The 25,977-nt window shown below is 33.8% G+C and overlaps 3 protein-coding genes and 1 non-coding gene across 4 annotated transcripts; 2 read left to right on the top strand and 2 right to left on the bottom strand.

The window, feature by feature from the left end:
* The first annotated feature begins 11,919 nt into the window (after window positions 1–11,919).
* LOC127901353 (secreted RxLR effector protein 161-like) lies at window positions 11,920–12,357 on the top strand. Its single transcript, XM_052438482.1, has one exon. It carries the CDS (start codon window positions 11,920–11,922, stop codon window positions 12,355–12,357), a length of 438 nt encoding a protein of 145 aa, XP_052294442.1.
* A 712-nt stretch (window positions 12,358–13,069) lies between these two features.
* LOC102629469 (glyoxylase I 4-like) lies at window positions 13,070–14,408 on the bottom strand. The gene is made up of 3 exons (XM_052438479.1): window positions 13,662–14,408; window positions 13,457–13,566; window positions 13,070–13,342 (listed from the first exon to the last, which is right to left on the bottom strand). Exons 1-3 carry the CDS (start codon window positions 13,813–13,815, stop codon window positions 13,070–13,072), a joined length of 537 nt encoding a protein of 178 aa, XP_052294439.1. The 5' UTR covers window positions 13,816–14,408.
* A 132-nt stretch (window positions 14,409–14,540) lies between these two features.
* LOC102622259 (hypothetical protein) lies at window positions 14,541–15,696 on the bottom strand. The gene is made up of 3 exons (XM_006475754.4): window positions 15,347–15,696; window positions 15,124–15,232; window positions 14,541–15,033 (listed from the first exon to the last, which is right to left on the bottom strand). The coding sequence occupies exons 1-3, from the start codon at window positions 15,499–15,501 to the stop codon at window positions 14,713–14,715; spliced, it is 585 nt and encodes a 194-aa protein (XP_006475817.1). The 5' UTR covers window positions 15,502–15,696; the 3' UTR covers window positions 14,541–14,712.
* Window positions 15,697–22,673: 6,977 nt separating this feature from the next.
* LOC112498041 (small nucleolar RNA R71) lies at window positions 22,674–22,780 on the top strand. Its single transcript, XR_003065126.1, has one exon. It is a non-coding gene; the product is annotated as a small nucleolar RNA R71 (small nucleolar RNA).
* The last annotated feature ends 3,197 nt before the right edge of the window (window positions 22,781–25,977 follow it).

Below are 25,977 nucleotides of genomic sequence, written 5' to 3'. Positions count from 1 at the left end.
TAATGGGATATACCATCAAAGTTCTTGTGTTGACACACTTAAACAAAACGAGGTTGCAGAAAGAAAGAATTGACATTTGTTGGAGTTGCTCGATCAATAATGTTCACTAATTTTGTTCAAAATTCCTATTAGGGTGAGGCAATTCTCACATCAACATATTTAATTAATCATTTACCCTAAAAAAAACTTTAATTTAGAACTCCTTTGAGTTTCCTTCTTGATCGTTTTCCAACTGTAAATTTTTTTAACATGGTGTCCCTAAAGATATTCGGCTGCACAATGTTTCTCCATAATAAACAATCCAACCGAAGCAAACTCGATCTCAAGGCTCTTAAATATGTATTTGTTGGATATTCTCCATCCCAAAAAGGGTACAAATGTTATTCTCCTTTTCTTAAGAGATTTTTATCTCGTTTGATGTAAACTTTTTTTAAAATCAACCTTTTTATCCCAACACCCATCTCTAGGGGAGAATTTTGATGAAGATGTCATTGGGATCCTACTATATCACTTCCAATATCAAAAGATGTCTCATTTTTACCCATGAATTCTGCCCTAATAGAATAAGAAAATGTCAATGTCCAACCATCTCCAGAAAACTGAAGTCTAAGCCCATTTCTTATCCCTAGTGCTGTTCCAAGTCATGATCAATGGGGCAAAGTAATTTCTGAGAGACCACTTCAAGTTTACTCTCGAAGGCCAAAAGCTCCTCAGCAAGACCAATCATTGAACTAAGAACTAGATCCTAGAGTGAGTAGTGACTTGGATTTTCCGATTGCAATACGGAAAGGGGTAAAAACATGCATGAAACATCATATTTCCAATTTTATAACCTGCACAAAATTATCTTTGGGTTTAGAGCCTTCATAACAAAGATTGATAGTGTGGTAATTCTAAAAAATATCCCAAGACTTTCAAAGATCTAAAGTGAGAGAAAGTTGTGCAGGAGGAAATGAGAGCATTCCATAATAATGGAACTTGAGAAGTAATTGACCTACCAAATGATAAGAAAGTGGTTGGAAGTAAATGGGTTTTCACAGTGATATATAAGGTAGATGGAGAGGTAGAAATGTATAAAGCTCGATTAGTGGCACAAGGCTTCACACAAACATATGGGGTTGATAAGTGCATATTTTTCATATATTTTACTATTAATTTCTCCATCTTTTTCTTGTTTTGGTCTTAAATATTCTAGTTATTTTAGTTAATTTTTAAATTATACATATTTTACCCTTAATTATTTAATTACTAGTTATTTTTATTTTTAATTAATTAAATTATTTTATTGAATAGGGAATCAATTGGAGATTATGAATAAAAAGGGCATGAAGAAGTTTAAATTGAGAAGGAATAAAGATTAAATTGGAAGACAAAAATACAAACAAAAATTGATAAAACCGAGTGGAAGAAATCAAAGTAATTAATCTAATTGAGAAATATTGAATAATTAAAAGATTTAATTATTTCCAATTGTCAATTGGAGTACACGTGCATGGCATTGCAAAAGTAGAAAGTATTTAAACGGGCCCACAATTGACTTTCAAAAGTTGGAATTAATGGCTTTTGGTGGCATTAAATTGGAAAAGGATTTCAATTAGAATGGAAAAAGGATTTCTTTATTCTTGTTGGAGAAGGATTCGGTCAACTAGCATTATAAAAGGAGATTGCAGCCGCTTGACAGAAAAAAAGGAGGGCAGAGGCAATTCGGCGGCAAGAAGGAAAAAAAACAAAGGAGAAGAATTCAGGCAGCAAGAGACTTTGGAAGAGGGCAGATCCAATTCGGCAGCAAGAGGAAAATCAACAGCCGCTTGAATTAATCTCCATGATTGGTTTTTATCAATTCTCTTATTCCCAATTCAATTATGGTAGGCTAGATTTTTATTTGGTTGAGGGTGAATTCAAAACCCTAAACATGCTATGCAATTAAATTTAAATTCTATCATTCAATTTATTTAATTAAGATTGTTTATGTTCTTCTATAATTAATGTTCATGGTTTATTCTTATTTTATTTGAGTGGCCAATTAGATAGGACTTGAATAAATTTTATTGCTAGATTAAAATTCTTGATCTGTAATTGTCTTGATATTTTAATCATTAGTAGCAGGTTGGAATTAGTGATTTCAATTGAAGAACATAACCTAGGTTAAATAATCCGAGCTTGTGTGTTTATTGCCTTGATCAATCTAATATCTTTCTCTGTTTAATGCTTCAATTATCTTAATTTTAAAGAGCTTGTTTTAAATTATTTAATGGTTAGAGATTAGGTGAAGAGCTTATTTTGCCTAACGACGCACTAAGGAAAGATTGAGACTAGCAGAGCTTATTGTTGTGTATGGTTGATAGTTTTAATATAAATTAATGATATAATTGATATATTATGTGCATGGTTGGTGGTGGCGAATGATCCTGTAACCAAAGTTTTCATCATTATTATTTCTTTCTCCTTTAATTAGAGTTTTTAGTAAATTCTTGTTCGTAGTTTTAATTTCTTTACTTCTTAGTATTTAGTTAAAAATTCATAAACCCCTTTTTTATTTATAATTGGCATTTTCTTTAGTTAGATTAATTTATATTATTATTACTATTATTATTACTACTATTATTTTATTTCTTGCTTTAGAGTTGATAATAAATATAACTACATAGTTTTTGTGGGATCGATCCTTACTCGTTCTGTACTAAGTATTTATATTAGTGGTAAGGTTTTAAATTTGGTGCACCTTAACGACACTACAAAATTTTTGGCGCCGTTGCCGGGGACTAGCATCTAGTTTGTTTATTATCACTCGTTTTATTTTTATTTATTTATTTTTTTCTTTATTTCTTTTCTCATTTTATTTATTTATTTTATTTTAATTAGTTATTTTGTTTTTGTTCTATATTTAGATTTTCATGAGCATAGAGGACATTCGATTGAAACTTGAACAACTTAGAGCAACCTCATCATATTCAGAACTCGATTTTGCCATCCACATTCCACTCCCGAAGACAGAGCCAAGCAGCCCAGAACCCGAACCAATGGCTCAGAATAACAACCGAACACTTAAAGAGTTGGCAGCTCCTAACTTGGACCAGCAACCCTTATGCATTGAGAATCCAAACCCTCAGGTAAACTTTGAACTCAAATCTGGGATGATTCATCTTCTTCCTACTTTTTATGGTCTTGCAGGAGAGGATCCAAATAAGCACTTGAAGGAGTTCCATGTGGTCTGCTCCACAATGAAACTAGCCGGAGTTTCGGAAGAGCAAGTTAAGCTAATGGCCTTCCCATTCTCTTTGGCGGATTCAGCCAAGGAATGGTTGATCTATCTTCCCTCCAGTACTGTCACTACATGGAATGAGATGCGTCAACTATTTTTGGAGAAATATTTCCCAGCATCAAAAGCTGGCAACATTCGAAAAGAAATTTGTGGAATTCGACAGTATAATGGAGAGCCGCTCTACGACTATTGGGAACGATTCAAAAAGTTATGTGCTAGTTGCCCTCACCATCAAATAAGTGATCAACTTTTTATTCAATACTTTTATGAGGGTTTACTCCCTATGGATAGGAGTATGATTGATGCCGCTAGTGGAAGAGCACTCGTGGATAAGACACCAGAAGCAGCCCGAAATCTCATTGCTAACATGGCTGCTAATTCCCAACAGTTCAATACTAGGAACGATCTACTGCCGCCACCTAAGCGAGTCAATGAGGCAAGTACTACTTCTCTAGAAAAACAAGTTTCAAATCTTACTTCTTTAGTGCAACAATTAGCTCTAGGGCAACAAGCGAGACCATGTGGCGTTTGTTCCATGGTCGGGCATGCGACTGATATGTGCCCTACTCTCCAAGAGGGATCACATGAGCAGGCCAACGCAGTTGAGGGGTTCCTAGGCCAACCAAGACAAAGGTATAATCCATACTCTAATTTTTACAATGAAGGGTGGAAGGATCACCCTAATTTTAGGTATGGTAACCAACAACAAGGCATTCTTAATGTGGCACCATCTCGACCACCGGGCTACCCCCAACAGCGGGTGCAACAGCCTTACCAAGTTCGGCCACCTCCACCTCCTTAAAATCAAGGTACGTCTTTGGAAGATCTTGTAAAAGCTCTCGCTACTAACTTTATACAATTCCAACAGACTACCCAGACACAGCTCCAACATTTAGAGAATCAAATTGGCCAATTGGCCACATCTATGAGTAGGATAGAGGTTAGAACTTCAGGAAAGTTACCTTCTCAACCAAAAATTAATCCAAAGGAGAATGCTAGTGCTATGTCTCTTAGGAGCGGGAAGCAATTGGAACCATTATTAGCTAAGCCATCAAAAGTATCCATAACATCATCGCCCTCTGTGACCAATTCCTCCCCTGAGGCTCTTCCTTTAATAAAGAAAGATGATTCCCACTCGACATTGCCAGTCGATCCATCTAGCCAGGTAAGTATCCCATCACCTCGAATTAAGACTCTCTCCATTCCTCCACCATTTCCTAGCAGATTTAAACAATCCAAGAAAGAGGAGTAAGAAAAAGAGATCTTTGAGACCTTTCGTAAAGTAGAGGTAAATATTCCTCTACTTGATGCTATTAAACAAGTGCCGCGTTATGCAAAGTTTTTGAAGGAGTTATGCAGCAACAAGCGAAAGTTGAGCGGTAACGAAAAGGTAAGTGTTGGAGAGAATGTTTCTGCTGTACTTCAAAGAAAACTTCCGCCTAAGTGCAAGGATCCAGGTACTTTCACTATCCCCTGCGCTATTGGTAATACCAGATTCGAAAGATATATGCTAGATTTAGGGGCCTCAATTAATGTTATGCCATATTCGATTTATAACTCCTTGAATTTAGGTCCAATGGAAGAAACTTGTATAATTATTCAATTGGCTGACAGATCTAATGCTTACCCGAAAGGGGTTATGGAAGATGTTCTTGTGCAGGTCAATGAATTGGTCTTTCCAGCTGATTTTTAAAATGGAGGATGAGTTGTCGCCCAATCCCACTCTTATTCTGTTGGGGCGGCCATTTCTTAAGACAGCCCGAACCAAGATTGATGTTCACGATGGAACCCTCACAATGGAATTCGATGGTGAAGTGATTCGCTTCAATATCTTTGAGGCAATGAGGTATCCTAGTGATGTTCATTTTGTTTTTGCCATGGATGATATTAATACTTTGGTGCAGGATTTCTTTGAATAATCCGGTAATGACAGTTTTGAAATTGCCATAAGCAAAAATCTTACGAAAGATGATTCTAAGGAACATGCAAATTTGATAAAGTTGGATGATGAGGTAAAGGAAGTTATGGCAATCTTAGATGGAGCAGTCACATTACGCACCAATGGGTATAATGTTTCTTACCTTAAATTGCCTTTATTAAACGAGAAACTTTTACCTTCAATTGTGCAGACACCTACCTTAGAACTTAAACCACTCCCAGAACACCTGCAATATATTTACTTAGGTGATAATGAAACACTTCCAGTCATAATTGCTAAAATCCTCACCTCAGTTCAACAAGAAAAGTTAATTAGGGTGCTTCAGGATCACAAGACGGTGATTTGCTGGACCATTGCCGACATTAAGGGAATTAGTCATTCCATGTGCATGCATCGCATTTTACTAGAGGAAGGGTTTAAACCAATGAGAGATGCACAACGCCGCCTTAATCCACCAATGATGGAAGTCGTAAAAAAAGAGATACTAAAACTCCTTAATGTGGGGATTATTTATCCCATTTCTGATAGTAAATGGGTGAGTCCTGTGCAAGTAGTTAAAAAAAAAATCAGGCATCACAGTGGTCAAGAATGAAGAAAACGAGCTTGTGCCAACTAGAGTTCAAACTGGGTGGAGAGTTTGCATTGACTATCGCAAACTGAATGCAGCCACTCGCAAGGATCATTTTCCTCTGTCATTCATTGATCAAATGCTTGAAAGGTTAAGTGGTCACTCTCATTATTGTTTTCTTGATGGTTACTCAGGTTATAATCAGATCGTTATCGCTCCGGAAGACCAAGAGAAAACGACATTCACATGCCCCTTCGGAACATTTGCTTACCGACGCATGCCGTTTGGTCTCTATAACGCTCCTGCTACTTTCCAAAGGTGTATGATGAGTATTTTTTCTAATTATGTGGAGAACATCATTGAGGTATTTATGGATGATTTTACAGTTTATGGTGATTCTTTCGATAAATGTTTAGATAACCTTACACTTGTTCTTAAACGATGCATTGACACTAACCTTGTGCTTAATTGGGAACAATGTCATTTTATGGTTAATCAAGATATTGTACTAGGCCATGTTATTTCTGAAAAGGGGATTGAAGTTGATAAATCTAAAATAGATCTTATACGCTCCTTACCACCTTCCACTAGTGTGAGGGAGGTTCATTCTTTTCTTGGTCATGCAGGTTTCTATCGCAGGTTTATCAAGGACTTCTCTAAGATAACTTTACCTCTCTGCAATTTACTTCAAAAGGATGCAACGTTTGACTTCAATGAAGAGTGCCAAAGAACTTTTAAGAAGTTAAAAGAGGTTTTGACATTGACCCCTGTGATTCAACCACCAAACTGGGATTTACCATTTGAGATTATGTGCGATGCCAGTGACTATGCTGTTGGAGCCGTGTTGGGCCAGCGTGTGGGCAAGCTTCCTCATGTCATTTATTATGCCTCTCGTATATTGAATGATGCACAACTTAACTACTCCACTACCGAGAAAGAACTTTTAGCAGTTATCTTTGCCTTAGAGAAATTTCGTTCTTATTTAATTGGATCTAAGGTAATCGTTTACTCTGACCATGCAGCTATTAGGTACTTGCTCATAAAAAAGGATGCCAAGCCGCGCCTTATTCGATGGATACTTCTATTGCAAGAATTTGACTTAGAGATTTTAGATAAGAGAGGTTCTGAGAATTTAGTGGCAGATCATTTGAGTCGACTTATCCATAACGAAGATGCACTTCCATTGCACGAGAACTTTCTAGATGAGCAGTTATTACAAGTAGATATAGTTACTCCTTGGTATGCAGATATTGTCAATTACTTGGTTACCAGGACAGTACCAGAAGAGATAACCCATGCACAAAAGGCCAAGATCAAGAGTGATGCCAAGTACTATGTGTGGGATGAGCCATACTTATGGAAGCATTGTTCTGATCAAGTTATTAGAAGGTGCGTACCCGAAACTGAATTTACTTCTATTCTCACATTTTGTCATACTTTAGCTTGTGGAGGACATTTTGAACCAAAGAGAACAGCCCTTAAGGTACTTGTGAGCGGTTTTTATTGGCCATCACTATTTAAGGACGCATATTTGTTTTGCAAATCTTGTGATCGTTGTCAGAGAACAGGTAATTTGGGACCTAGAAATCAAATGCCACAATCTCTCATTCTTATAGTTGAGATTTTTTATGTTTGAGGCATCGACTTCATGGGACCATTTCCTTTATCATTTGGTAATCTCTATATTGTTCTTGGGGTTGATTATGTTTCAAAATGGGTGGAAGCAAAAGCCACCCGAACTAACGATTCTAAGGTTGTAGTAGATTTTATAAAGAGTAACATCTTTACAAGGTTTGGAACACCAAAGGCAATTATCAGCGACAGAGGCACTCACTTTTGTAACAGGTCAATAGAAGCCCTCTTTCGAAAATACAACATCACTCACAAGGTATCTACATCTTACCATCTCCAAACTAGTGGGCAAGTTGAGGTGTCTAATAGGGAAGTGAAATCAATCCTTGAAAAGACAATTAATCCGAATAGAAAGGACTGGAGCCTACGGCTTGATGATGCACTTTGGACATATAGGACCGCATACAAAACTCTTGTTGGTATGTCACCCTACAGGTTGGTATATGGTAAGCCTTGTCATCTTCCAGTGGAACTTGAACATAAAGCATGGTGGGCTGTGAAACAATGTAACATGGAACTGGACGCCGCCGGCCAACACAGAAAGCTCCAATTGCAAGAATTAGAGGAAATTCGAAATGATGCCTATGAGAGTTCACGAATCTATAAGGAAAAGACTAAGGTTTTTCATGACAAGCAGATCTTGAGAAAGAATTTTAAAGTTGGACAGAAAGTTTTGCTATTCCATTCTCGCCTTAAGTTGTTTCCAGGTAAGTTACGTTCTCGATGGGTTGGGCCTTTTGTTGTTATTAATATTTTTCATCATAGTGCAGTTGAGATCAGGAGCTTAACGATAGGTAAAGAGTTCAAAGTTAATGGTCATAGGTTGAAGCCTTATTATGAAAATTTTCAAACACTCAATGTAGAGGAGGCTCCACTTTATGAACCTGCGTACGTTGATGAGTGAAACTTGAGAACCAGGTCAGGCTGAGGACAATAAACCAAGCGCTTATTGGGAGGCAACCCAATGGCTAGAGAAAAGATTTTGAGAGCACGCCATAACAGATTTGATTTTTCTCCCTCTCATTCTTATTTACTTTACCTACGTTGTGTTGAATTTTGTTTGTTTCTGTTTGTGTGTCTCATCTCATTTTCCCATGTTTAATTCTGTCTTTTGTTAGCTTAGGCTTACATTGAGGACAATGTAAGAATTAAGTGTGGGGGGGTGGATTTCGAACTTAGTTTTTGTTGCTTCGTCTTTTTCTTTTTCTTTTAAAAAAAACAAACAAACAAAAAAAATGTTTTGAATATTAGCCAGTGATAAGAATTTGATTGACAATGAATATGATTCTTAGAAAGGGTTGAATATTACCTTAGTTTATACTTGATTCTTGTGTTGATTTCCTCTTAATTGAGATTCTTTAAACCATGAGCACTAATATCAATTCTTTCATAATTTTGACTTAGAATTTGAGATTGACGCAGCCTAAGTTGAGAATTTTAAATTAAGTAAATGACTGTTTGTCTTGATTCTTATCTCCACAATACAGTGTAGTATACACAGGCACCATAGTCCGAAATAGCTACCTATAACCCGTAAGAGTGAAGCTATCCTTGAGTAATTTGGGCATATGTACCACCAGTATGTAGAGGATAATCTACCATGAGAAGAAGGCTACCTTAAGGGGTAGAGTGAAAGCTCCTGACTAAAAAAAAAAAATAAAAAAAAAATTCAAAAGAAAATGCACACAAATGCCTGTAAAAGAAAAAAAAATGGAGATCAAGATGATAAGATTAGTTTGACCTACTCTTTTCTTTGTTCAAGGCAAAGGCTGTGGATATTGAAGATTTTGGGAATGGATTTTAATTGAATTGATTCACACACACACTATGAGAATTAAAAGAGAGATGTGATTGACTATTGAATTAAAGTTAAAACTTCGATAATATTTGAAATTTTCTTTGAGCTATATGATTTATGCAATCTTTGAGGCTAGTTTTATTTTAAATTCCTTTGTTCTTTTTCTGCTAAAATAAAAAAAAATGCAATGATGTTTGTGGGTATCATCGCTGAAACCCTCACGAGACTATAACTCGTCCACTATGGCCACCTAGGGGTTTAAAGGCTTGTTGCATACGCTAAATGCAATCGTGATTTCCTACGAAAGTGGTCTAGTTTAGGTTTTCTTTTTATTTTTGTTCTAGGTTTGCTCGAGGACGAGCAAATGGTAGGTGTGGGGGAATTTGATAAGTGCATATTTTTCATATATTTTACTATAATTTCTCCATCTTTTTCTTGTTTTGGTCTTAAATATTCTAGTTATTTTAGTTAATTTTTAAATTATACATATTTTATCCTTAATTATTTAATTACTAGTTATTTTTATTTTTAATTAATTAAATTATTTTATTGAATAGGGAATCAATTGGAGATTATGAATAAAAAGGGCATGAAAAAGTTTAAATTGAGAAGGAATAAAGATTAAATTGGAAGACAAAAATACAAACAAAAATTGATAAAACCGAGTGGAAGAAATCAAAGTAATTAATCCAATTGAGAAATATTGAATAATTAAAAGATTTAATTATTTCCAATTGTCAATTGGAGTACACGTGCATGGCATTGCAAAAGTAGAAAGCATTTAAACGGGCCCACAATTGACTTTCAAAAGTTGGAATTAATGGCTTTTGGTGGCATTAAATTGGAAAAGGATTTCAATTAGAATGGAAAAAGGATTTCTTTATTCTTGTTGGAGAAGGATTCGGTCAACTAGCATTATAAAAGGAGATTGCAGCCGCTTGACAGAAAAAAAGGAGGGCAGAGGCAATTCGGCGGCAAGAAGGAAAAAAAACAAAGGAGAAGAATTCAGGCAGCAAGAGACTTTGGAAGAGGGCAGATCCAATTCGGCAGCAAGAGGAAAATCAACAGCCGCTTGAATTAATCTCCATGATTGGTTTTATCAATTCTCTTATTCTCAATTCAATTATGTTAGGCTAGATTTTTATTTGGTTGAGGGTGAATTCAAAACCCTAAACATGCTATGCAATTAAATTTAAATTCTATCATTCAATTTATTTAATTAAGATTGTTTATGTTCTTCTATAATTAATGTTCATGGTTTATTCTTATTTTATTTGAGTGGTCAATTAGATAGGACTTGAATAAATTTTATTGCTAAATTAAAATTCTTGATCCGTAATTGTCTTGATATTTTAATCATTAGTAGCAGGTTGGAATTAGTGATTTCAATTGAAGAACATAACCTAGGTTAAATAATCCGAGCTTATGTGTTTATTGCCTTGATCAACCTAATATCTTTCTCTGTTTAATGCTTCCATTATCTTAAATTTAAAGAGCTTGTTTTAAATTATTTAATGGTTAGAGATTAGGTGAAGAGCTTATTTTGCCTAACGACGCACTAAGGAAAGATTGAGACTAACAGAGCTTATTGTTGTCTACGGTTGATAGTTTTAATATAAATTAATGATAGAATTGATATATTATATGCATGTTTGGTGGTGGCGAATGATCCTTTAACCAAAGTTTTCATCATTATTATTTCTTTCTCCTTTAATTAGAGTTTTTAGTAAATTCTTGTTCGTAGTTTTGATTCCTTTACTTCTTACTATTTAGTTAAAAATTCATAAACCCCTTTTTTTTATTTATAATTGGCATTTTCTTTAGTTAAATTAATTTATATTATTATTACTATTATTATTACTACTATTATTTTATTTCTTGCTTTAGAGTTGATAATAAATATAACTACATAGTCTTTGTGGGATCGATCCTTACTCGTTCTGTACTAAGTATTTATATTAGTGGTAAGATTTTAAATTTGATGCACCTTAACGACACTACCAAATTTTTGATTGATTATGAAGAAACATTTGCTCCAGTGGTCAAACTTAACTCTATTCGAGTCTTCTTGTCCTTGGCAATTAATCTAGATTGGGAACTACACCAACTCGATGTGAAGAATGCTTTTTTGAATGACAATCTTAATGAAGAAGTATATATGAAGATTCCATCGAGATTGCAATCTGAAAAAGAATGAGGTAAAATTTGCAAACTGAAAAATGTTATGGTTTGAAACAATCCCCGCGTGTGTAGTTCACCAAATTTAGCTCAACTCTCACTCGGCTAAAGTACACTCAAGGGCAGATTGATCACATTATCTTTGTTAAGAAGGGAAAAGCTGGAAAAAAAGCCATTCTTATTGTATACGTAAATGATATCATAATTATAGGTGATGACAATGTTGAGATTCACGGGCTCAAGAATCAACTGAAGGAAGAATTTGAAGTTAAAGATCTAGGACCTTTGAAATATTTTCTCGACATGGATGTTGCTAGAAGTAAAAAGGGTTTTTCATTTCTTAGAGGAATTACACTCTTGACCTACGAGAAGAAATCGAGAAGTTGAGGTGTAAACCAGTAAGAACTCCACTCGAGAAGAATGGGAAGAGCAAGATTAAAGATGATGAGCCTTCAGTGGATGTAGAAAAATACTGACGCTTGGTTGGTAGATTGATTTACTTATCTCTCACATGGCTTGATATTGTATACGCTGTGAATGTAATGAGCCAATATATGTATTCACCTACTCAAAGACATTTAGAGGTTGTAAATCATATTTTGAGGTATCTTAAAGGAACTCTGGGAAGAGGACTAATGTTTCTAAAAACTGAGAGCAAGAGTATTGAAAGATATGTTGATGTGGATTGGGCTGGAAGTGAAGATTGTAAGTTAACTTCAAGACATTGCACCAAGCTATGTGGTAACTTGGTTACATGGAGGAGTAACAAACAAACAGTTGTGGCAAGGAGTAGTGCCGAAGCTGAATTTTGGGTTATTACACAAGGAATGTGTGAGGTTATATGGTTGGAAAGGTTAATGCAGGATTTGCAAATCACAGTTTGCTCTCCCACTAAGTTGTATACTGACAGCACATCTACCGTTAGCATTGTGAACAATCTAGTCCAACACGATCAAATGAAACATGTTAGAATTGATTGAAGTTTTATCAAGAATGAAATCGAAGGAAAAGGTATCAATTTATGCTACAACTCTACTCGTGCACAAGAAGCAAATATCCTGACCAAAAGTTTACTAAGTCAACTCATGAAAGTCTTCTTAGCAAGCTTGAAATGCAAAATATCTATTCCTAAACTGGAGGGGGAGTGTTGGAATTTAGTGAATTAATTGTGGATATTTTTCGGTATATCTTTTCCTTTATTATTTGATTTAGTCATATTAGGAAACCATATATTAGTGAGATATTTTAGGATTAATTTACATAATTTAGAGATTCTTTTTTTAGATTCCTTTTTTGATTGGCCTTCTAAGTGTATATATTCTGTAACAGTTAATGAGAAAGTATGAACAAGAATCATTCATTCATTAGTATTCTTATTTCACAGGTCTTCTAAATATCACTTGAGATGTTTGTTTGATCCTTGTCTAATGGGTAACAGAACTTACTCTTGGTCTTACCCTCAAAATTTTTCAAAGGAGCTAACAGTTAAATAAATTATATATGCAAAACCAAATACATTTATCATCAAAATTCAATAACTACTAATGAAGAACTAAATGGTCAAGTTATCATAACCATTGTATTTCTAATACATACATACACAAAGAGCCTATACTACCAGGCACTTGTGATAAATATCCATAATCTATTTATTCTAATCATTTTGCACGACGAAAGAAGCCTTCATTAGAATTAGAAAGGCATTGCTGTTTCATTTGCATTATTGAATCTGCCGCTGCTGTTGCGCTGCTGGATATTGCAGTTGACAATTGAGCATGATCTGATGGTATCTCCAGCTAGTGGAACCACTGGCAGGACGTCACAGTTGCAAATCTCAATCATCGAGCCATCTGGGTCGTGAAAGAACACTTGATCAACGTAGATTCCACCCTCCTCTACCCTGCTTTTGACGTACTCTATCTTCATCTCCGTCAATTTTCTCTCCACTGTCGCCATGTTCTCACACTGCCAACAAGTAAAGTACATATAACTAATCATTTCAAGCACATCGCTCGCACATGCTTTTGAGTGTGCATATCGGAGATAAAAGAGATAATAATAGTGAAAGAAGACAAATACTTGGAAAGAAATATGATTGTCTTTGGGATTAATGATCTTGCTGATGCTGGGCATTCTATCAGGATCTTCACATTTCAATAGATGTATGCCAATGCCATAATTGAATAGCCTTCTTTTTTTCAAATCAAAATATCAACAAGTCAGTATTCAATGAAACTAAACCTAAATTCATCAATATTGATTACTGTTATATTTATACATTTCCATGCACCATGAAAATCAAAAGAACCAGGCCTCCTGATGGGAAGGAAACCAATAACATTTTGGTAGAAATCAAGAGACTTTTCAACTGATCTACACACAAGTGAGAAGTGATTCAAGGACTTGAGACTCAAAGGATTCTGCATGCTTTCCTTCATCTTTGTGTTTGCAAGTGGAAGTTTATTTAATTAGGAACAAGATTAACGTTAGAGAAGGCTGCAAATGTGGATTCATTCTATATAGAGAGAGAGAAGGGAGGATCTTTCGGAGGCTTTCATGGCCGTGCTTAATTCACATATATTTATATATGCAAATCACTCTCGTCTCTCCATCCACATGTGCATTAATTTTGCTTCCAGGGTTTGAGCAATATATGGTTGCTTGATCAAGTGTTAGAAATTACTCAAAGAAGAAAAGAAGAAAAAAAAAATTTCAATACTATATATACCCTCAATAGATTTTTGACCCGGTTTCTTGCTCCCAGGCCCTTGTAGATTAATTGGTGTGAAAATAAGATTGCAAGAGATTTAACCAGAATTTTTGCTTCACCGGGTTTGTTGAATGCAATAGAAGTATAGAAGAATTTCATCTTGCTAGAATATGAGAATGAGACAAACAGTACACCATGCGTAGGACTTTTGTTTAAACTTAGAGCATAAAACGAGATATCTCTTAAGATATATATTTGCTTGAAAATGTGATCTTGCAGGTTGCAATGCTTTGCTTGAACCTTCATTGAAAATTTATTAAATGACGCTGTGGGTAATGATTCATATTAATGCATAAAAAAAAAGTTGTAAATTCACTATCCTTTATTATCAAACTTGAAGTAATCGCTATATCTGGATAGTTCATTTACAACTAACAATTGTCAGAGATAAACTGGTCCAATATTTAATAATCTGTTATATCAATCAATCTTATGACATTCTGCTGATTTCATCCCACAAAATTTCACAAACATACACACGTGACTTCAATTACTTGATATATACTGATATAAAGAATTAATCTAGCTTTAATCATTGTGCTTTTACAAGTCTGTATTTATAAAATCATGAAGCAAAATGAAGAAAATCTTCCTTCGCATGAATAGAATCAGAAAGGCACGACTGTGGATTTATTTGTGGTTCTTGTTGTATCTGCTGCTGATGGAAATTGCAATTCACAGTCGAAGTACATGATCGGATCCTCACGGCATCTCCTGCTAATGGCACCACAGGCAGGACGTCGCAGTTGCAAATTTCAATCATCGAGCCATCTGGGTCGTGGAAAAACAATTGATCAACGTTGATTCCACCCTCCTCTACCCGACTCTTCACGTAATCTATCTTCATCTCCTTCAATCTTCTCTCCACTATCGCCATGTTCTCACACTGCCAACAAATTCAACCCCATGTGGTTTAATCATTTATTAATTTCAAGCACATATAGAGATAGAGAGAGAGAGAGAGAGAGAGAAATACTTGGAAAGAAATATGATTATCCTTGGGATTAATATTCTTGCCGGCCTTGGGCAAATTGTCAGGCTCTTCAGATTTCAGGAGATGAATGCCCATGCCATAATTGAACAGCCTGCTTATATCAAAATATATGAATCAGTCGGTATATTATCAAAACATATCCAAATATTCAATAACATCAATTAAGAGTTACATATACGTAGATATACAAAAATAATAATAATACCATGCACCATCAAAATCAAAAGAACCAGGCCTTCTGATGGGAAAGAAACCAAGAACGTTTTGGTAGAAATCAAGAGACGCCTCAACTGATCTACACACAAGTGATATGTGATTCAAGGACTTGAGACACAGAGGATTCTCAACGCTTTCCTTCATTTGTGAAATTCTGACAGGAATACGCACGGACAAGGCAAAAAATGACGGAAGTGAAGAAGATCAAGAGAAGGAAACGGGGATGAAATTAAAAAGCTACAGCCAGCTACGACAAATATTGTTGATTAATTAAATTTCGCAGGCTTTTACGGGTTTGCGCGGCATCTGTATATATAGATATGGACTTGATTGGAGACTGTCTCTCTCTCTCTCTCGCCATCTGTACTTTTCTTGTAAGGCTTTTGGATGGATATGATTGTTACACGCATTTCCTATGTATGTCGATGACTTGGATCTAGATTGGCACTAATATGATCTGTTGACAAGTCTTTACATATCTTAATTCTTATATGCAGAGTCAGAAATTACTCAAACAAAAGCAAATATAATAATGATAATAATAATATCGGATAATATCCACTTCTTTTTTTGTTTTACATTTTTGCTATAAAGTGGAGCAATTGGCACCCCTTGTACATTCTATTAATTAAAACTCCTTTATTAAGGGTACCCCATTAAATAATATCAGAAAATTCATAACTATTAGCATCCTCTTACTCAAGTTTTGAGAAAATAAATTTAAATTAAATCCCTACAATGTGTCTGCCGAAACTCAAACCACTTCCCTCACAAGTGTGAGGGAATGACTCTAGCCACTAGGTCAAACCATAGTTGTTTAAAAATAACCTCATTTCAATTGTTCTAAACAACATCCTCTCTCTAAAAACCGCAAAAACATGCATCTATTTCTTGTACTTTTCCCATTAGTCTTTCCATCTTTAATTTGATTTAAATGTACATTTTAATTTAGAGCTTAAAACTAATCCTCAAGGAAATAATTAACTTATAAGAAAAATATTAAAAAAGAGAGAGAGGAAGAGGATGTTATTAATGTCATACTAACAATAGAGTTATCATGATCCATGAGCTGTTGCAAATTGAAGAATTTTGTTTCTATGTCATAAATCATAAATATGCATAGACCTGCTTGGAGATGCTTCGGTTCTACAACTAGTTGAATATGCTTTTAAATATTTATCATGATCAATTATTTTTTTTAATGCAGACACACTTTTAAACCGTACAGTTTAAGATAATTAATTAAAAATTAATTCTTTTAAATTCCGCGGTTTTAAACCGCAGTAGAAAAGTACTATATATATAGTGCTAGCAAAGATGATGCAACGAGCAGTAGCGCATTGTGCCTATTATTACGAGTAATTGTACCAAATATTATTATTTTACCAGGATTCATTTGATATTTTGATCCGATTCTCTTCGAATTTCAACTGACAGCCTATATTGAAGAGATATCCTGATACTCAGTTTGAAGACATATGATAGCATGCAATATTATAAGCTTGATTTGACATTTGGTCCCGCGGATACAAACTTTGTATTATATCTTAACTTTATAAGTGCAGCGTATTATACTACTAATTTGTTATACCATTCCAATTTGCATGTATAAAGTTCTTACTGCATTTATGGCCTCAACCTTTTAAACATTAAGATTTTTTTTTTTGTATGGTCAAAATTGTAAGAGTTGCGTGATAAAGTTCATATAAATTTCTAACCAATGCATACAACTAATCGATCGAACTTGGCCAACCTGTCATGATTAATAAACAAATAAGATAATGACAGCTGATAGCCATTGCATATGTTTGCAATCAATTACTTTGCAAGTTCACGTACGTCAGCGAACCGCATGATTTTTTAGTGCACGAGTTTGAATTGATCAGTAACTTATAGCAGAATTTTGGGTGACGTGTGAATTTTTTTTTTTTTCATTTAATTTTTGGGACATTGCCAATCTTTGTATTAATTGTGGGCCACTTTGTACGGCTCTGTGCGTACATCAAGTTCAAATTCACTTCTACGGCTAATGAAAGAGTGAAAGCGTACCTGCAATTTGATCGCTTCTGGGGAAGGCCATGGCTGGAATTTAACATCACGTACCTAATGCAACTTCAAGTAAAAAGAAAAAGAAAATCAATTTTGTCCTCTAATTTACAAGTTCTATTGCAATTGAATTTCTCATCAGTTTTTAGGTTACAAGGCTGACAAAATTATCCATACATTGGAGATTGCCACGTCTATCATCCATCCAACAACCCTATTACGTCATAACAAGCATATTGAAAATTGGTAGATAAATTGCTACCTCTAATGTCACTACTTGAGCCACACTTTAGACAAATTGATAATTCAATTAAATTTATCATCCACCCCCACTAGAATGACAATCATCAATTTATTCTTCAAAAATGTGAAAATCTTAATTTATTATAATTTTCGTTTAAAAGATGAAGAAAAATAAGGAGTGCATTTATTTACTTATTTATTTATTTGTCTTTGTAATGATATATAGTGATAAATTGACATTTTCACATTTTTAAAGATAAATTAAAGATTATCATTTTAAGCAAAGAATAAATTAAGAGTTACCCTAAATAAAATAACACGTGTCATTTTCTCATCAGTTGCTTATACTACTTTTGGTACACGGAACAATATGGTAAGTGCGACAGCTTGGCATAAAGGACCGATATGGATTGTGACTGAAAGTGAGACCCCTAAGAAAAATATGAGTTTAGGCTAAAATTGGACTAGGCGAGTTTCAAAGTTTTGGAAACATATCAATTAACAGGATCAGGCTACGGTGCAACTGTGGTACCGTGCCACAGTTGCATCTAGCTGTTGGATGCATTTAGATTGGTGGGATCCATTGCCATCCAACGGTTGGATGCAACTGTGGCACGATACCACAGTTGCACCACAGATTCCCCCCAATTAACAAAGACACTTTGAATAGTGAAATGAGATGTAGAGTGAAGATATATTGTGTTAATTGTTTACTTTATAGTTCTACTTCAGTCCCTCTTTTAGTTTTTTTTTTTATTTTTCAATAAAAAAGACTGTCAAGCATGGATAAGTGGAAATGGTGGCTTGGGTTTGGTTGGAATTGACTTGATTTAATAACAAATCTGGTACAAGTAATTGAATTGAATAACACATCGCAAGATCATCTTTATATAATAATTTCAAATTTTTGAATTTACTGTCAAGTGATGATATAAGAACATTGTTTATGGAAGCATGATGAAAAGGAGAAAAAAAAAAAAGAGAGTAAATTTTGAATTAAAAAATTTCATGAAATTTAAAAAAAGAAGAAAGAAAGAAAAAAAAACAGTCATAATAAATGGGACCAAGAACTATCAAAGATCCAACAAGGTCCGACAATCTTGTATCTCTTTGGCCCAAATATAATTTTCATTAGAGAGGAGCTTTGAACACCCCTTTTAAATTCTTATAACATCCCATTTAAATTTTAATTTCATACAATACACCTAAATTAAGTTATACTAACCATATATCAAAATCAATTATTTTATCATGAAATTTTCCTCTAAAAAAAATATTTCGTTTAACTTTTTTATTTTAAAAATATAAAATTTGAAATTTATTTTTTATAATTTCTATTTTTATAATTCTAAATTCTTATAAGTTTCTCAAAAAAAATCAATTAAAATTTAAAATATCAATATAAACTTTGAATTGGGATGGATGTAAAAAACTTTCTAAAAAGAAAATTTTTATTTAAGCGTTTAATTAAATTTTCATTAAAAAAGAACTGAAATAACTTAATTTAGATTATTTTGATAATTTCAATTAAAAAAGAGTTTTATGGTGAAATTTTTAGGGTTGTCAAAAGGCCAACTCTTTTAATAAAATCCGAATTTCAATGTTTGAATTTAGTCATTGAAACATTAACTAAAATTCAATAAGATGATGATACCACTCAATAATCATTACAAGCTTGACAACCAAATCGTTAATTTTCTTTTATAAACAAGGACTCACTACGTTGCAACTGCTGCAACGTGCAATACTATTTTTCGTCATTCGAAAATACCGTTGGATTAAAAGTGACTCAATCTAACACTTGGAGTTACATAAATTTTAAATGAGGAGTTGACCGGCAACCGTTGAAACCGGTTATGTATTCATGTGATGGGGAGAGTCAAGTTCACAAAATGCATCGCAATTAGAACGTATTCCGTTTTATTGATGAAAAAAAAAAATTGGGGTTTAACGTATCGCAATTGAGAATTAATCTGGAGACACGTAAATAGAAAAAAAAAAAAAAACGATTGCAAATTCTTTGGGGGAAAAGATTTCGTTCATTCACGTATGTTGCAGATTGGGCTGTAAGCCGTATGAATTCAATGGCGATTTTGTTACTGCATCAGGTGTAACTGATTTCGTTTGAGAATCAATTTGGAGATAGCGAAATCGGAAGAAAACAATCATAATTTCTTGGGGGGGGGGGGGGGAGGGGAAAAGATATCAATGGTTCGAATAAAGAACATGGCTGGCATGGATATGAATCCGATTGCAAGATTGGTATTGTAGCGGGCAACTACAACCCAGACTGAGATAGGGTGAAACCAGAGTGAATATCGCGTCTGTTTGCTCTGTTGTTGTGCCGTTCAAAAGTAATGCAGTAGGTAATTCTTGAAAAAAAAATAAAAAGGTTAAGTTCCTTTGAAAGAGTATGGCGTTGGTAAATAGATTGGAGGGCCGGTTACGTTTATTTGTTAAAGTCAGAGAAGGTGAGATTTGTAGCTAGGAAGTTGTTCAACACTTTGAATATCAGTATCCATCTCAGCCTAGTAATGCGGTAGATACGATTTGGGAGGCAGTTTCATGCAAGTTGCCCGTAGTACGATTTAAAATTCACAACGTCCGGTAAATACATTTTCTAATTACAATTTTAGTTATGAAAGGACATATATTTGTTAGCCAATTACAACATTTAGCTTATAACTTAATGGTTTTAGATACATTATTTGTGTTTTAAATTGTTTCCACGTATGCCTGATGTGTCAGTGACGAATCTACAAAAATAATTTACCGGGGGCTAAATTAGATAATAGTAAAATATATAAACTAAAATTTTGAATATCTAAAATATTTGCTAATACCTTTATAATTAGTCTCTATGTATTTTTATATTTTAAAAATGTTATGCAATAGACTCGTTATCAATATTATTAAATTTATTATTTCCTGTATAAACAGCCAAACTATCACTTATCCCATCCGATTCCAAAGATGATTCTTCATGAGTTTTATTACTGAAAACGTTCGTTCTACTATTATTATATAAACTGGAAGAATTAACCATATTTTTTAGAATAGAAAATATTTTGGGTGGTGGGCTATCATTATTTTTAATTAAAATATAGGTTTTTATATTTTTTAAAAGTCAAAATTTAAATTTTATGGGGGATTATATTTTATAGTGACTATTTTAATAAATTTAATGGGGATTAATTAGAAAATTAAAATATTTTTCTCTTTTATTTTTAAATTTTTTTTTTGGCCAGTGGGGGTTTGAGCCCCCACTGGTCATGTGCTACATCCATTCCTGGCTGTAAGGGCGGAGTTAGTATATTGATTGATTGGGGGCTTATTCAACGATAACATAAAAAAATTTAAAAAGTAATAAATATATAAATTTGAAAGAGTTTTTATACTTCAAAATATGTTGACAATTGTCCTTTATGAGTTTTCATACATTGATAACTTTGCATTACAACATCATTATCAATATTATTAAATAAGTCTTTTTCTATGTAACAACCAAACTATCATTCATCCATTGCTCTCTCATTTGGCTTCGTAACCGATTCTTCAAAATGTTCATAGCTGAAAATGCTCTCTCTACACTAATATTAATATTTATGTTTAAAAATTTAATTAATATTGATGTTTTTGGGCTTGATTTTAGTTTGTAAAGTCCATCTCTTTTGATTTGTTTTAAAAATTTGGAGTGTGAGAATTTGAGCGTAAATATGTATTAGGGACTTGAATATAAATTATTGGGGGTTTAAGAAAAATTTATTAGAAATTTTAGGATAATTAAATTAACTAATAAAAGAATTATTATTTTTTCAGTGGGGACGTCCCAAGGGGAATCCGCCCCTGCCTGGCTGTGTGTAGATGTTTTGAGGGAGAGGGAGAAGGAGAGAGATGGAGCAACTGGTTAAAAAACATAGGGAGATGATGATGCTATTATGGTCCTAAATATTAATATTGCAAGATCACAAATATTTAGTTCTAAAATGCAGAAACAAGAGTCACCACACCATTTAGAATTGAAGAAGTCTTTTTCTTTAGAAAGGATAAACTCATTATATATATTGTGTGTAAATATGACAAACGACATCTTCTCTATTGAAAGTATTCAACTATTGGTGTAAGACCTAAGTTTATATAATTCAAGAGACAACGGCTTACAAAATTGATCTATAGCAGCTAACTTTCAGTTGAATAAAATGTTTATTGAGTTTATAAATGAATATTACAAATTCTAATCTTCAAATTCTTTATTGACCACGAGTTGTTGTTCATGGTTGTGTCACTTTGAGGCACTAGCATGTTTGTTTATTCCGGATGATTATGGTTGGAGAATGTCATATTATTATTCCTCTATCACACATATACTGCAATTTCCACTCTGCAATCAGTCATGCAAGAGGAATATAAAAAGTAGTGAGATTGAGGTATTCCGTATTCCTTTTACTCGTTTTTTAATTTCAATTGGTTGTCGTAAATCTATCATCAGTTGGAGTTGGTCAATAAGCATTGTTATATTGATGGAGTGAAGGTAGTGGTGTCGTTTTAATGCTATTTTCAACTATATGGCGTTGGTATATCATTTTGTACAACTCTTGCATATTTTAGTAGTTGAAGTAATAAAAGAGAAGATAAGACTAATATTATGAAGTCTTAATAAGGGTGTTTCAAGGGTTGTCGGATTGTATGACAATTCCATGTTTCCTTTATCTTTTACACGCCAGCATGGTGAGCAAGAAGAATCCACAAATCCGAGTGTTGACCATCAAAGAGATCGATAGACACTTAACTGATATAAGGGAGTGAGTGTAAGAGGTGTTTACATAGCCTTATGGACTCCTATAGCTCTCCTTGCTATTAGTCGCTCTGAAGACCACTGGTAATTATTAGAGGTCATCTCCTCTAATAATTCATAAGCTGCTTTTGGTGTTTTTCCCATTAACGTTCCTCATGCTGCAACATCAATCATTGTTCTGGTATTGGATCCCGAACCATTGTAAAATGTCTGTACCTGAAGCCAAACTGGTAGACCATGATGTGGATATTTTCTCAGTAGGTCTTTATATCTCTCCCATGCTTCATATAATGATTCCATCTTGAACTGATTAAAGGTAGTGATGTCATTTCTCAATTTGGCTGTTTTTACTGGAGGAAAGTACTTTGCTAAAAACTTCTGTGCAAAACCATCCCATGTAGTCATTGTTCCAGCATGGAGTGAGTTCAACCACTCTTTTGCTTTATCCCTCAGTGAGAACGAGAAAAGCCCAAGCCTAATAGCATTGTCTGAACACCATTTTGCTTAAATATGTCACAAATTTTAAAGAAACTTGCAATATGAGCATTTGGATCATCATTCAGCATCCCGACAAATTGTACTGGCGTATGAATTATCTGGATTTTGGCTGGCTTAATTTCAAAATTATTGGTTTGAACGGTATGGCGTGCAATGCTTGAGCAAGCACCATTAACTATAGGCACAACATAATCTCTTAAAGGTCTCACATCCTCATTTCCTGTAAAGCTTCTCTCCTTTCTCTATTAAGCCTTCTACACGTACGTTCAATCGCTGGATCAAAAGGCAATAAATCAAAACTTCTTGAACATCTCATAAAATTAAACAAAAAATTAAATTAAATTAAAAATAATAAAAATAAAATTCAAATTAAACTAAGGTTCGTTGGTATCAATACTAATCCAAACAATCACTGGCAACGGCGCCAAAAACTTGATGCGTAAATTAGCAAGTGTACTAGTCGGCACAAGTAATATAATGAAGAGTAGAGTATCGTCCCACAAAAATTGTATATCCTATTATTTACCGAAATTATTATAACCCTAATTTATTTGAATAACCAAATAAGTGAATTTAGATTAAAAATAAAATAAAATAAAATAACTAAAAATTAAATAAATATGCAAGCAGTAATAAAACTCACTAAAAGATTAAGACACTAGGACATATGATTTCACCATAACCAATCCAATTTAATCCTCCATCTATGCTATGAAAGTTTATTACCCATGTTGACAGTGAATTTCCATAATCTATTCAATATCCTATCTGGAGTAATATAAAAAAATACATTCACATATCAACCTCATTATATCTCTATGTGAATTTAAATACGCAAAGATTCATTAAACTCCATGGAAATTTTTAGAAAAACTGCATGAATCACGTTGACACATCTTTGTCTTTCATTCAATTTATGACATCCATTACACAGAGCAAAAATACATAAATCTCCTCTCGGTTTCATTATGCATTCTCAAATCATTTAAATGGTCGGATATTTAAAAGCATTAAACACAATAATGACCACTCAACCATGGAATAATAAACTACAAATAACATAGATTTATGGAATTAAATCTTCATAATTAGGCTACATTGTAGCCTAGTAAAATAAATTAGTTCATAAAAATATAAAGAGAATCCATAAATTTAATTGGGAGCATTTAAGAAAGATAATTGAGAAGAGAGAAAGAAAAACTCAAGAATTAACGCGTCTTCATCCTCCTCCTTCTTGCTACTCTCGGCCTTTTACTTAAAAGTGTGGCTGCTGCTTCTTTTTAAGTCGGTCCCCTCTTCTTCCTCTTGGCCCTTTTTGTAGCTTCAATTGTAGCCTTTTTTTTTTAATACTGATTAATCATCATATTACTGCATTACACAGATAGTTACAACTGCTATTATAGCAGATATATTACACTGATATTTACAATCAGAAATACATGATTGGGACTTATATTATTACATTGAATTCTGTGAAGTACATGCCCAGACAAATGATCCCTTACAGAAGAGGGATGTCCATACTCCACTCGTATTGCACGAGGGAGAGGAAATTTTTGAAATATTAAACAAATAAGCACGTTAGCCCTCACAAATACTTTTGTGGGGGCTTGAACCGCTGCCCTCACAAGCATTGTGAGGGCAGCAGCCCACCACTCCGACCAAGGCCGAAGTGGCTCAATTGTGGCCTTTAAATCGTTATATGGAAAGAATTAAAACCAAAAGCCAGGCCGCCTTATTCTTTCATGCATGCACGTGACTTGTTCAATTAATAAGCTAATAAAGATTTGGCCAAATCCCATCACAAGAATGCTTTCTTCTTTTAATTCATTCTTGGCTCCAAATCTTCGTGCGGCTGCCCTCTTAAATTTTCTTTTTATATTGTTGCGCCACCTCAAAATCCTTAAATGAAAAGGATTTAAAACAAGCCAAGCTTAACCAATTTTAAGCCCATGCACGTGCTTGCCATTTAAATTGTCAATTAGTTCTATAATGCTGCCCACGTGCATGCATGTTTAATGGTTAATTAAATCTTCATTGATTTATTTATTTTTATTCCTTTTCCTTTTTTTCTTCCACAATTCGCAATTATTTCCACTTAAATATTCTCAATATAAAATATAAAAATTAATGTAATAAAATATAATTTAATATAAAATTAAGTTATAGAAGCATTAAAATAATATGAAAATTATTAGCACATCAATAGCCATTGCCGTCTAAAGAAGGAAACAAAACATTGGGAAATAGGTTAATGTTAATCACATTTTGAAGGCAAAGGGAAATGCTTTACGCTAGTAATAGATGCTGACTTTTGGTACTATATTATATTGATGATGAGTAATTAGTAGTGCATGCAATTGGCTATTATATGATTATAATGAATGGAATTTCAGTAAGTTGCAGCCTTGTATAATACATTGAAAGACAACTATTTTTTCTATGAAATTTTAAACATGGTTCCGTGTCATTATACTCACATTTTGGGTGACCTATTAGTGGATTCTTCTTAACAAATTCATTTTTGTACAAAAATTAAAACTAAAATAGTAAATTGGAAATTTTCGGTGAAATGAGTCGTCAAAATAGACTTATTTTGATTTGTCATAGTTGGAATAAACATGTTTCATAGTTGGATTTTTATAGTTTGTAATTTATTCTTTAAAATCCAAATGTTGGAAAATATTGAATTTATTAAAAGAAGAGAATGGACATTAAAATTTGAAAGTTAGAATTTGTCTGCAAATTGAAATATATTGTGATGGGTGTGGGGTTTTATTGGTGACAAATTCGGGGATTATCAGGAACATCCCCCAAGTAGCTTGAATTGAAGTGTTTTGGGTGTAGGACAGGTACGGGGATTCCCTTGAAATTTTGTATGTGTCATGTTGCCTTTTTTACTGTTGATATTTGTCAACTGTGTGGCATTGTGAGGGGATACTAATTTGAAATACAGTTCTTGGATCTATCTTTATAAATCATGTTCCAATATTTCATGTACAAGTTGCACAACCAGAACCTTAAATTAGTCATGGGTG

The sequence above is a fragment of the Citrus sinensis genome, chromosome 1, assembly GCF_022201045.2.
Source record: "Citrus sinensis cultivar Valencia sweet orange chromosome 1, DVS_A1.0, whole genome shotgun sequence".
NCBI lineage: Eukaryota > Viridiplantae > Streptophyta > Magnoliopsida > Sapindales > Rutaceae > Citrus > Citrus sinensis.
This window is presented reverse-complemented; position numbering and strand designations above follow the sequence as displayed.

Excerpts from the sequence above, each read along its gene's own strand:
- LOC127901353 (XM_052438482.1), top strand. The coding sequence starts at position 11,920 with ATGAGCCAATATATGTATTCACCTACTCAAAGACATTTAGAGGTTGTA.
- LOC102629469 (XM_052438479.1), bottom strand. The coding sequence starts at position 13,815 with ATGAAGGAAAGCATGCAGAATCCTTTGAGTCTCAAGTCCTTGAATCAC. Across the intron at positions 13,567-13,661 it reads TTTTGATTTTCATGGTGCAT|GGCTATTCAATTATGGCATT; the intron begins GGAAATGTATAA and ends TGAAAAAAAGAA. Across the intron at positions 13,343-13,456 it reads ACAATCATATTTCTTTCCAA|TGTGAGAACATGGCGACAGT; the intron begins GTATTTGTCTTC and ends ACTTGTTGGCAG.
- LOC102622259 (XM_006475754.4), bottom strand. The coding sequence starts at position 15,501 with ATGAAGGAAAGCGTTGAGAATCCTCTGTGTCTCAAGTCCTTGAATCAC. Across the intron at positions 15,233-15,346 it reads TTTGATTTTGATGGTGCATG|GCTGTTCAATTATGGCATGG; the intron begins GTATTATTATTA and ends TGATATAAGCAG. Across the intron at positions 15,034-15,123 it reads ATAATCATATTTCTTTCCAA|TGTGAGAACATGGCGATAGT; the intron begins GTATTTCTCTCT and ends ATTTGTTGGCAG.